Source organism: Paralichthys olivaceus, chromosome 4 (genome assembly GCF_024713975.1).
Source record: "Paralichthys olivaceus isolate ysfri-2021 chromosome 4, ASM2471397v2, whole genome shotgun sequence".
NCBI lineage: Eukaryota > Metazoa > Chordata > Actinopteri > Pleuronectiformes > Paralichthyidae > Paralichthys > Paralichthys olivaceus.
This window is the reverse complement of record NC_091096.1, coordinates 13,521,587-13,533,214: the sequence shown is the minus strand read 5'-3', so window position 1 is coordinate 13,533,214 and position 11,628 is coordinate 13,521,587. Positions and strand designations below refer to the sequence as shown.

The window sequence follows — 11,628 nt, the reverse complement described above, 5'->3', positions numbered from 1 at the left end:
TCTCTCTCTCTGCTCGAAGCTTTTCTGTTCAGCTCCTTTCAGCCCCCCCCCCCAACTGCACTGGCTGGTTTGACTGCCCACTTATCACAATACCTGCTTACTGTGCATGCATTGTGCTGCATGCCTGTGCTGCTGCAGGAGTATCAGCCACAGTTAATACTCACCAGTGTGACATTTATTGTGTTAACCCCCTGGAGACATGAAGAGAAAAACTACTCACAGGACTGGTGCAAGGTGGAACCACCAAAACAACTCACTCTGTGAGTGTGTGTGTGTCTCAAAGTGCACCAGAGGGAGAACAAGTGAAAGTGCAGTTTGTGCAGTAAATCCCACTTTCAGTCAGGGGGTGGGGTGGTGCAGGATTAAAAAGGTATATTGAGTATTATAGAAATGAGCTCCCGAGATATTTCCATTTCTTATGTTCCCACTGTGCGAGAAACTGCTGAGACCAGGACATTCATCTGATAATCTCAGATTCATTTCTTTTCTAAGACACCACTGAAACAGGTTGATTAGGAAAACCTTTAATGAGTTCATAGGGAGAAATAAAAGATATTAAAAACAATTAAGATTCATCAGATGAAAGAGGTTTCCACAGCCCACATGGTGCGGTTGTGTTTCCAGTGTACTGACAGCTGACATGTGCACGTGTGCTCCAGTGTCAGTGTGTTTATGTTGTTCTCTGCATGTGCTCAAGCACAGGGTAGGTGTGGGGGGGGACAACTCTCGGAGTGTGCAGACGGCCGCCTTGCATCACTGACACATCACTCAGTTGGATTTAATTACAGGGGGACTCTCTTGCGCAGGGGCCAGGGAGAGCTTCAGCATCCAATAGCCTTTATTGAAAGAGGCAAGAAAGGTGATATAATTGTCACAATAGGCTTGAATATAAAATCGTCAGCCTGAAAACTACATTAGAGTCATGTTTTCATCAACGTTTGTTTGTTGGTTAGCAGGGTTGAAATTTTGTGGAGGGGAGGGGCATGAGCCACAGAAGCACCCATGACATTTTGGTGCAGATCCTGGGGACTGGTTTATCAATGTGTGCAATTTGGTACCGATCCAAATAAGAATCCAGGTCTAGTTCATTTAAACACCATGACAGAAATGTTAAAACACAGATATGATCATCACAATGAGCAGCAGTGTGCAGAAGATAAACTGTGCATTAAGGACAAGGCTGATGGTGCCAAGTCCCTCCCTGAAATGAAACTCAACACAGGAGAGCTGCAGCACTGGAATGTATCTGCTGTTCATTTGGCTGATGTGTTATTATACCATCAAAATCAACCAGTGAATCAATGCAAAGACTTCTATATGTTAAAATGCATAATATTAAATGTTGATATTGGTATTATTTCCTTTACTCGATGAATAAACAAAAGTTTTTACAAGTTAATTCAACTCAATGTTCTTTTTCTATTTCATGATGTTCAACAAAAATCCATTCTGTAATTATCCAGACGCTGTGGACTTTAAGGGAATAAGAACGACTGCAGTTGCTTATTATCTCACTTTAATAGTTTGTGAAAAATGTTTCAGTTCTCATCACAGATGCATTACTTTTCTCTGTTACTTCTGACAGAAAAGTTTCGGAATTAATGTCATTATGCCATCGCTCAAATGCACAGGCTGACAGGCTTCAGGACATGCTGCAGATGACACATGTTTTACAATAATAAAACTACAAAACCTCTGTCTTCAGGTAGTGCTGCATCCTATGCATCAGCTGGGGGCTGTTGGTGACACTCGGAGGCTGCTGGTCGTGGTCCCCCATGCACACAGCTACAAAGAACAGGGTCCCTCCAATGACTAGAGCCAAACCTCCAAACCATCCAGAGAACATTGCCTCCCCGTACTCCCAGCGTGGCATCACGTCAGGAAATCCCTCATCCCAGAAATCCACCACAGTCGTGTAGGCAACAAAAGAGATGGGAGCCAAGGTAGTGAGGCCTGAGACCCAGGACAGCAGCCCGCTGAGGACAAGGAACCCTCTCTTCCTGCGAGGATGTCCAACACACATCTCGACCCCTTCCAGACCTGGGAAAGCAGCCAGAATAGCCAAACCTCCTGTACCTATGGACACTGACATGAGTACCCTGGAGATCTGAAGGTCCATTGGGAGTCCCAGGACGGACTCGTAGGCCTTGCATTGAATTCCCACCTCCTCCGTGTAGAGGCAGGTGTGCCACAGCCCAGAGAACCAGTTCTCCACCTCGTTCAGGTCAGAGTTCATTGTCTTCCACAGGGGCATGAAGGTGGTGATCAGAGAAGTTACCAAACCCCCGAACGTCACGAACAGTGCAGTCCTTTGCATTATTTTAGTCGTTAGAAAAACCATCTTCTGCCTCTGCACATACACACGCTGGGCTTCAACTCAGCTCTTCAGGTCTACGTTACAGGTCCAGAGATCCAGAGTGGCTCGGTGGCTCGTCCCACAGGACCATCCTGGACTGCCCACTCACTCAGCCTCTTTAATAAAATGCATCAGATAAGTGGGAGATAATCGGACACTGCGGCAAGACAAGAGACGCACTGTTTTGTTTCAGTGTTCAATGTCATCAGCGAACAATGAACTCTGTTTTTAAATGAAACTGGATATGTCCAATGGGATTCTGGGCCGTGTGTGTGTGTTGAAAAAAGTGGACTCAAATTAATGAAACATGAGCAAGCTCAGTATGGAAGGTTACAATTAAGACAAAGAATAATAAAATATTATGTCAGCCATGACTTTAATGTGTCTGTGAAACTCCATCTTTTCAGAGTTTTAATTATCACATGAATGACACTGATGAGACAGGAAGTGTTTTTACCTTTATACTCAAAGGCAGAGCTTTGGATTTGCCAAGTGTCTCAGGTATCTACTCTATGAATGGCACTTTGTGCTCACTGCAATGTTACTTAGCAAACCCAGTCTAGTGCCTCATCTTTTTTCATAGTGCCACGATCATAATTTTACTATAAATTCAAAATCAAAGGATCAAAAAAGCCTAAACAGTATTTCAAAAAGTTGCAATATGCAATGCAGTTTATAATATGGTCATATTGCTCATATAATAGATTTGAATTGATGTCACTTGAGTAAAGAAACCTAGTGGGTGAGGGAATTCACTCTCCCGTACCATGGAGCATTGTCTGAACTTATCCACTGATCTGTGGAAACTGAAACCTTTCAGGGACGTGACTAATTTGATGAAAGGTCAAGAAATAACCTTTATCTTTTTTACATGAGTGTATTGGTTACAATGGTTTAGTTGATGCCAAGGGTCTATACAAGGATCTCAGACTTCTTGTGGTAATCCATATAAAATATTTGTGAAGTGTTCAGTGATTACAAAGAAACAATCAGTTCTTTTTGGATGTTTTTAACATGCTCAGGTTAGTGGGTGGCTGACCTCAGCATTGAAGCAGATGCAACAGTGGAGCCACTGAGTATTTGTTGTTGGAATGGGTGAGTGTATGGTTTAAAGTGTGTATTAATGATTTGCATAAAAACTGTACCTACCTTATTATGTAGTTTACTCAGATCAACAGCTAAACTCAACTGGTTCTCGGTGAGAGTAGGGCAGGGGTGGAATAGAGACTCAGTTTAACACGACTTATTTTATATGAGAAGATTTATTAAGACTTTAAATACATAAAACTCATGGGTAAATATGCAACAACAGCATACTGGTGTCACTAAACACACACTGCTATACTTTATGGATACAGAGAGCTTGTCTGTTAGTAATGAGAAGTGATAAGGAGACATGTGCCAATGACAAGAACATGAAACAAACAGCTTTAAGAGAGACAATCATACATTCTAATTACTTTCATGTAATGGTCTTGATCCTGACAACAGGCGTGTCAGAGTTGAGAATAATACGAGTGATGAATAGATGTTTAGATAAATAATCCATTGAATGATATACTTTCATTAAGTTGTATTTAGACTGAGAATGAGTCTAAATACAACTTAACTCGGAGCAGATATAAAAACAATCTAATGCAGTGGCAATACTGAGCAGATAAAAAAATGAAAAAGCTTTGTTGCATGTAGAAAATAAATTACAAATAAAAATAAGGGGGGATTCTTGGATAATTTAATATTTGCAATAGAGCGAGAATGATGCAGTTTGATATTGCAGACATCGACTGTATGAGAGTTGATTTGTTTGAGGTCCAATATTAAGTAATCATGTGCTGGGGAGGAGGGAGTGACTGGGAATAGGCGGAGATTAGTAATATGGCTTCTGTGAGAGGAGCCTCTCGGCTCTCTGCGTCATCCTTAAATGTCGGAGCCCATCTCAGCACACTGTTTGTCTGATATGTGTGTAGCTAGAGACTCAATGATGTCCAACAGCAGCAGCTGGCTGAGAGACCGCAGGTTGGGGAGCTTGGAAACCTTTAGGAGGGGAGAGCAAACAAAAGAAAATAATGAGCAATAAATTAAGAAAAGAAGACAATGATTCAAACAGAGGGAGAAGCAGCACTTGATTGCTCGTTTACAAAAAAAAAGAAAAACATAAAGAAGATTGAAAGAAAGCATTAACAGGGCTGATGCTAAGGTGAAGTAGAATGAGAACTCCATGCTTTGTTGTTTCTTAGAATAACAAACAATAATCGGAGCGGTATTATGACCCTCATCGGTATGTGATGAGGTGCTTGTACAGCCGGCTGGGCTGAGTATGATCCACTAGGAGGCCAAAAGTGTCGGTCTCCCGCTAAGACGACAGGGCTACAGGGTTAGCTCAGCTGCAGTGAGTGGGCAGCAAACTCCCAGTGCTCCGGATACGAGGCCACCCACCTTGATGAACTGGTGGACAATAATGTGCAGGCAGTGCTTCTTCATGTCCAGGGCCTGGGTCTTATCTGCCGCCTCCAGAATCTGAAAAAAGGGGGAGGGGATATAAGGGAGAAGTGAGTGAAGACATTATTCATTCATACTGCATTGAAGATCATTTAGGTCACTAAAAAAACATTTGTACCTGCAAGACATTCTCCACAGTGACGTTCATCTCCAGATTCTGCTTGCAGTAAGCCTGTAGCCTGTTATTGGAAAATCCATAGTAATATGGTGCAGCAAACAGGTAGCTGGTTATCACAGGTCAAGGAATAAAACAAACTATATTTCACTTTATGCAACTATCCAATTAAATACTAATTTGCATTAAGCTTAAAATTCAAGATTTTGACCACCTGTGTGTTTTTTAATTTGAAGTATTTTTTAACTTCTACCTTTACAGAACGTCTATTAGAATTAAGACAGTGCTGTACATTCTTAATAAATGGAACTTGTGCACTTTAATGATGTGATAATGATAAAAATGACTGAAAACTTTACTTTGTTCCCTGTGTTGCTTTCTGCATGAACAGCAGCCAAAGTGGCTGAAGTTGAAGCAAAACTGCATTTGGCTGCAGTTTAATAATGGCCACATGATGGTGACTGTTAACACTTTTAAGAATCAGCCAGTGGTGAGAATAAACTTCAGTTACTAACCTCAAACTCCTCTGATCTTATCTGAAACATATCTTTTTCCAAATTTATACCAAAGACACATTTATCTCAAGGTTTATAACTAAATATAGCTTGTTTATGATATTATGCCTAAACCCAGGTTTGTTGGATAAATGACTGTTCAGGCTATTGACAGCACTTAAGTAATATAAACAGCTCTCTGTAGGAATTGATTCATTGATTCTACAATAAAAATCCGAACAGGAGAAAAGGCATTAAGCCTAAGTACTGTGTGTTTTTTGGGTGCATCTTCCTTAATTGACAGGTCAGTTTATCACACTCCACTATCATCCCATCCTGCCAAAGCTCTACTCTGCCACCACGGTTTGCATTTTCCTGCTCAAGGAATAGAAGCTGTGTCTAGGAAGCTGTACTCATTGAATTCTCTCATTGATTTGCATTTTAAAAACGATGGATGCAGACTCTACTTTGCAAAGACATTTGATATTTTGAATGAAACTAAAAGGTGTCTGAATTCGAGAAGGATACAGGGAATCCTCTGGAGGCATGTTGACATCGCCATAGTAGATATACCGCAACATGGACTCAAAGGCCTGCTTACTTGGAACCATCTCACCAATGGAGATATTAACCTGACCATCCTCTGGCATGAAGGAGCGGAACATCGCCTCAAAGTAACTGATTAAAAAAATGGACAAAAAGTGTCAGAATCATACAAGTTCAGTGGTTGATTATATTGATAATTATCAACTTTCTGGAGATCTCTGGTCCTCATTCTAGGCCATGCACACAATAATTTAATTGAACTATCACAGATCATAGAGTTTTATAAACCCTTGGATCTCAAAACAAAAGTGAATCAAGTCTGATCATTTGCCCTGGCTGCTATGCAAAAAGCAAATCATAAAAACCTTTGCTCTCACTACCTGGATCTGGCTGCCAGTATGGCTTTATGTGCGGGTCGTGGATGTCCATCTAACAGCAGAATAATGTCACAGAACTCCTGGCCACTTCCCTCCAGACAAGCCTTCATGTCCTGTACCAGGGAGGTCCCAATGTCTACAGGCTGGTCGGAGTACAACCTGGGAGGAGGCTGCTGCTTTCTCCGCACTATCTCCACTATCAGTGGAGTGGACAGATGTTCAAACTCCTTAGTCATGATCACCTGGTTGAAGTGCGACTCCTTCACCACAAAATTAAGGCAATGCTCCTGGGGAACAAAAGAATCTGTTTGAATGAATAATGAAATAAATGACAATATCTATATCAAACCCTGAAGTACCACCACTAGATGGCAGTGAATGATGAAATTTTGGAGCTAGTAGCAATCCGATAACATGGATGTACTGTACCTTGAGCTGGTCCAGTTGCAACTTGTTGGCATTTTCACAAACACTGAGAACATTCTGCAGGTCGACAGATGCCTCAATGTACTGCACACACAGCTGCTCCAGGCGGGAAAGCTTAAAACTGAGAGCAAGTTTGTAAACATCCATGATGAGGAGAACATCCTGGACGTGACCTATGTAGAAATGTTAAAGACAAGAATAAATTATTCATAATAACCTGTATTTCATATGTCTATTCAGGATTGCAACAGGCACCATCCAAACATGACAAACATGAAGAGAGAGCAACCTCTGCGTGGATACTGGATCTTGTCTGTGTAGAGGAACTGCATTAAGACTTCAAAAGGCTGGGCCTCCGCCTCCCTGATGGAAACCTCTAGCATCAGCTGCGCGCCTGATGGCCTGTGGCCTGCTGGGATATCCCTCGGACCTCCTCCTGCACCATCATCACTCTCCTCACTGCTTTCCTGTTTAGCCTTCTGCACAGAGAGACAGCAAATTAAGCAAAACTTTCTGATTCAACTCAGCTACATGACATTACTGTTACAATTGTTTACATGAAAATATATTCATGTTCTAGTTGTAGCTTTGCTGATTCTGCATCACACCTACAAAAACCATGACCCTCGTTATCTTATTAAAACCATGCACTAACTGATGTTGCTATAGCTTGTCTGGAAAAAATATTTATTCTTTACTATTTACTTGTTATTTAAAATGCTGAGTTTAACACTGTGCCAAGTTTTGTCCAAGTACTTTGTCTGTCAATAAAAACATTTCTGGCATTTTGCAGTAAAATTGATTGTGCTAAAGTTGTTGGATAAACCTCACTGGAGAAGAAGCAGGACTGTTGTTTCATATTGTGTTTGTGACTTCAACTTGTACTTCGTGTCAGTCTTGTGTAGGTTAATTTTCTAAAAATGGTTTAAAACGGTCTGACAGTTCAATGATGACATAAGATGTGGGAGTTGTATCAGTGCCTTGTCGGTATTTTCATATTGGAGTAGAGATAAATATGGAAATTTGATTAATAAACTACAAATGCATCTGTCATTTTTCTATCAAATGAGTATGAATATAATCTGACAGCGCTGATTATCTTCCATCGTCTCAGAGGAGTTGAGGTGTTCAGGCTCTGACCTGTCGCTGCCTATCCCGGGCCTGCAGGATTTTCTTCCGCAACCACTGACATCTTGCAGTCACTATGGCAATGTGCCCCAAGACTCTCTCCTCCCTCTGTAAACAAAACAAAAAGGAGGCACACGTGTGGATAAAAACAAATGCTCAGGGTTATGTGAAAGTCTTGTGATTTTCCTCAGCTGTGTAGAAGTACAGAACCAGCTATAACAACCTACCTCTCCCAGAATAAACTCCACATCACAGAACTGACGGTTCTCCCACAGTTTGCCATAGTCCTCATGGAGAGTGCACTTAGGATAGCATGAGAACTGCACAAAGAGAAAACAATTGCTTTAGGAGGTAATGGAGTAACTATTATATCATAATAGTTATATTAATTTATTTTAGAAGGAAAGGCCTTTGACAACAATGCTGAAATAATGCTAAATATGCAGAGCAAACATTATTGTATTTCAGCGATAAAAACATATGAGACACTAACCTGGAATCTGTACATCTCTCCACTGCGAACATTGTTGTCCACTGTCCCTCCAAAGATGTACATGGCATCTTGAATCACAGCAGCAGCATGAAACAGTCTCCCACTGGGCATCTGAGGCGACATACAGGGAAAATTCAGCATTTATGAATGTATTAGCAAGTGTAAGGAGAAAAGCATTGCTTCAATATCGAGGATGTTAATTTAGGAATATCAATAATATGGCACTGATTCTGCTGCCAGGTGCTTTAGCTTAGGGTTTCTAAATAGGGTTTAGAAATAAAATATTTCCTATCGTTTTGAATGAAAAGTACCTGAGCTCCAAAATGAAAGAGAGAACATTTTATTTACATTTTAAACAGTTTTATACATTGCTTAGTACTTTCTTTGAGTAAACAGCTGCAGTCATCAAAAGGGATAGTATAGCAACGACAGAAAGTACAGAAGTACAAGATTGATTTATAATTCAGCTTGTTGACAAAACATTTTTGATATTAATCAAGACTCATTATATATTGACATAGTTCTTACAAAGTGTATTAAATTCAGAAAATGTATTTGTTTCATACCTCACTGTCCAGGCTGGGTTGGATGACCTCCCAGGTCTGAGAGTCCACATCGTAGCAGTGCAGCTCGTTCGGCAAAGTGTTGTCGGCTGCACCACCAAATACATACAGGTGGCGGTCAAAGGCAACCATAGTGTGGCCATAGCGTCTCTGAGGAGGCGGAGGGGAGCCCCGCAGTAAATGTTCGGTCGGGATACGTGTCCACCTGAGGGGATAGCGTAATGGGAACGTTTAGTGCCAAATAACACTGGCTACTGCAGGGATGAGGGTCAGAGATGTGTTTTAAATCTGCTCACATGTGGCCCTTGAACTCAAACTGGAATAGGTTATTAGTGATCTTGGCCCCACTCTGACCAGAAAACACAAACATCTTGTCCCTGCATACGGCGACAGGAAAGTTGCAGCAAGATGGAGGAATTTCACCACTCTGGTCAATCTGATAAACACAGAGGCATAGACGGAGACATTAAAAAATAAATACATAAAGAAATTCTGGGCATTTCACTCTGAATGAGCTTGTCACTGACAATGTAAATGAAATATACTAGCCTCTTCCCAACATGCATGTTCTCGATCCTGCAGACTGATGGTCCACATGTCATTCAGCCTGCACAGGAGATAAAATATCTTTCAATATTTTGTTAAAAAATTAAGTGTGGATGCATCAAAAGATAAAAATGATAAAGCAGAATTAAACATACCTGGCATTCCCATCATAACCAGCAAATATCCACAGTTTATCATTGTAGACTGTGGCTCCATGTGCAGATCTTGCCACTGGCAAACTAATACAGATAGAAGACACATACATATTTTCACACACTAAAAACAACAGAAATCATTCCTATTATTTGTTCTTGAATTCCCATATTTGTTGTTGAAAAAGAAACATTTGAATGAAGCGGCCACACTCTTGGTTTGAAACAACAATTTAAACATTCACACATTACCTCCCCTCCACTTTCCATTCAGTCCACTGCCCTGTGGCAAACTTATACTCGAAAAGGTCATTTTTGTTTTTCAGGTTTGAGTTGGAGTAGATGTCTCCAGTGTAGCCCCCTGAAACACATTGAAGCCAAACGTTGCAGCATCAATATCTCATTGAGTTTAAAAATCAGGGCATGGATGACGATGATGAGCTTAAAAATTCACCAAAAACAAACATGCTGCTGCCATAGACCACAGCTGAATGATGATATCTAGGAGCAGGTGGAGTTCCAGTGGTGAACGCTCTGTAAAACACATTATAAAAAAAGGCATCAGATCATACTTCTACAGTGAACATGTATATTTCTAGTGATTACTAGGGGACAGAGGTTCTGTACCGGCACCATGAGCAGTCCTTCACATCGAAGCGGAGCAGATCATTCAGCATGTTCTTCCTGTTGGATGAGACAGAATTACACAGTGTGCGGTGGATAAAGAGGAAAAGGCAGAGATGCTCGTCACTGTCCAGTGATACTCACCCATTGTCTCCCCCAAACACGTATATGGCATCTCTGTATGCCACCACAGTGTGTTTGCTGCGCCTGTGTAAAACCGCATGAAGTTCTGGATGAGTGTGATCAAAAAAATATAACATGACAATGATAAAGGACAGTAAATATCCAGGGGAAGGCTTCCGTCAGTCATCTGTCAACATGTTACCTTGCACCGACAAACTCATCACACGGAGGGAGTCTCCTCCAGCGATGGACGGTCTCAAAGGGGCCAAAGTTGAGGGTCAAATATTCCACACTGTCGGAGCAACTGTGGTCGAAATCAACACTCGGGGCGACTTTCGTTGATCTGCAGGACATTGTTGCTAACTCATCGGGCTAACTCACTTCTCAGGGCCACTCATCTGCAAGGACCACGGGTGATGCCATCGTCGATGTCGGTCCTCCACAGTGAGAGCTACTGTTTCTGCCACCTCTAGTTACAGTCTGGGGTCCGAGCTACTTGTTCAGCTGTAACCACGAGCTGTCCTTTTCCTCGTTAAACGACTGCGCTATTAAAGCCAACTAGCGATGCTAAAAACTATCATGGCTAGCTCTGGCTAGCTTGTGTTACTGCTAAGCGACAAAACAAGAAACAACCGCAGCGAGTGAAAAGTTACGGCTGTTAGTTCACGGTGAAACCTGAGCTGGTTCAATGTCCCGTTTGTTTGCGCTATAATTGAATATTTGAAGAGTTCGCAGTGATGTGTTAGCCTAAGAGCTAAATAAGCAAAACAGACATCAGTGCTAACAGTAAAATGCTCAGTCGCTCAGCCACGCCCCCGAAACACTGCGGTCATGTGGTCCGTCGATTGTGAAAGAAACCCGGTCACACCAGGAGCACTTTGAAAAGTGATGCGTGTCTATTTGTGGTCTTACGGCACAGGTCCAACTTTAGTGACAGTTACGAGTGATCCCAGATACTTCACCTCACTGCTCATGGTGACTCCCACTGTCTGTCTGTCACCTCTCAGAAGATCTCACTGAAGAATCTCTGAGAAAAGTTAGAGGCACATTTGGCTACTTTCCATTATGAGCCTGCTCATATTATATATTATATATTTCTTTAATCCTTGAGAGTTGACACAGATATTTACATAGATACATTGGAATTTAAAAAAGGGATTTCATATAAATGTTTTAGTACCTCTAA

The 11,628-nt window shown here is 41.5% G+C and overlaps 2 protein-coding genes across 3 annotated transcripts; both read right to left on the bottom strand.

Annotated features, from left to right (window-relative positions):
- Nucleotides 1-1,528: 1,528 nt before the first annotated feature.
- cldn26 (claudin 26) lies at nucleotides 1,529-2,740 on the bottom strand. Its single transcript, XM_020100888.2, has one exon. It carries the CDS (start codon nucleotides 2,339-2,341, stop codon nucleotides 1,685-1,687), a length of 657 nt encoding a protein of 218 aa, XP_019956447.1. The 5' UTR covers nucleotides 2,342-2,740; the 3' UTR covers nucleotides 1,529-1,684.
- An 859-nt stretch (nucleotides 2,741-3,599) lies between these two features.
- On the bottom strand, nucleotides 3,600-11,281 carry lztr1 (leucine zipper like post translational regulator 1). 2 transcript variants are annotated; one of them, XM_020101103.2, is made up of 19 exons: nucleotides 10,645-11,281; nucleotides 10,464-10,526; nucleotides 10,323-10,379; nucleotides 10,150-10,229; nucleotides 9,948-10,056; nucleotides 9,699-9,782; nucleotides 9,547-9,604; nucleotides 9,294-9,433; nucleotides 9,001-9,202; nucleotides 8,435-8,545; nucleotides 8,169-8,261; nucleotides 7,954-8,049; nucleotides 7,103-7,292; nucleotides 6,817-6,986; nucleotides 6,391-6,674; nucleotides 5,993-6,142; nucleotides 4,974-5,079; nucleotides 4,793-4,873; nucleotides 3,600-4,390 (listed from the first exon to the last, which is right to left on the bottom strand). In XM_020101103.2, exons 1-19 carry the CDS (start codon nucleotides 10,794-10,796, stop codon nucleotides 4,274-4,276), a joined length of 2,343 nt encoding a protein of 780 aa, XP_019956662.1. In that variant the 5' UTR covers nucleotides 10,797-11,281; the 3' UTR covers nucleotides 3,600-4,273. The 2 variants fall into 2 exon arrangements, with proteins under 2 accessions (XP_019956662.1, XP_019956663.1); XM_020101104.2 differs by having other exon boundaries at nucleotides 7,103-7,289; nucleotides 10,645-11,267.
- Nucleotides 11,282-11,628: the final 347 nt, after the last annotated feature.

What these genes read in the sequence shown, in the direction of transcription:
- cldn26 (XM_020100888.2), bottom strand. Translation starts at nt 2,341, where the DNA reads ATGGTTTTTCTAACGACTAAAATAATGCAAAGGACTGCACTGTTCGTG.
- lztr1 (XM_020101103.2), bottom strand. Translation starts at nt 10,796, where the DNA reads ATGTCCTGCAGATCAACGAAAGTCGCCCCGAGTGTTGATTTCGACCAC. An exon ending in CAGCAGCATGTTTGTTTTTG is followed by an intron (nt 10,057 to 10,149) that starts GTGAATTTTTAA and finishes AATGTGTTTCAG; the next exon opens with GGGGCTACACTGGAGACATC. An exon ending in GGTTATGATGGGAATGCCAG is followed by an intron (nt 9,605 to 9,698) that starts GTATGTTTAATT and finishes TCTCCTGTGCAG; the next exon opens with GCTGAATGACATGTGGACCA.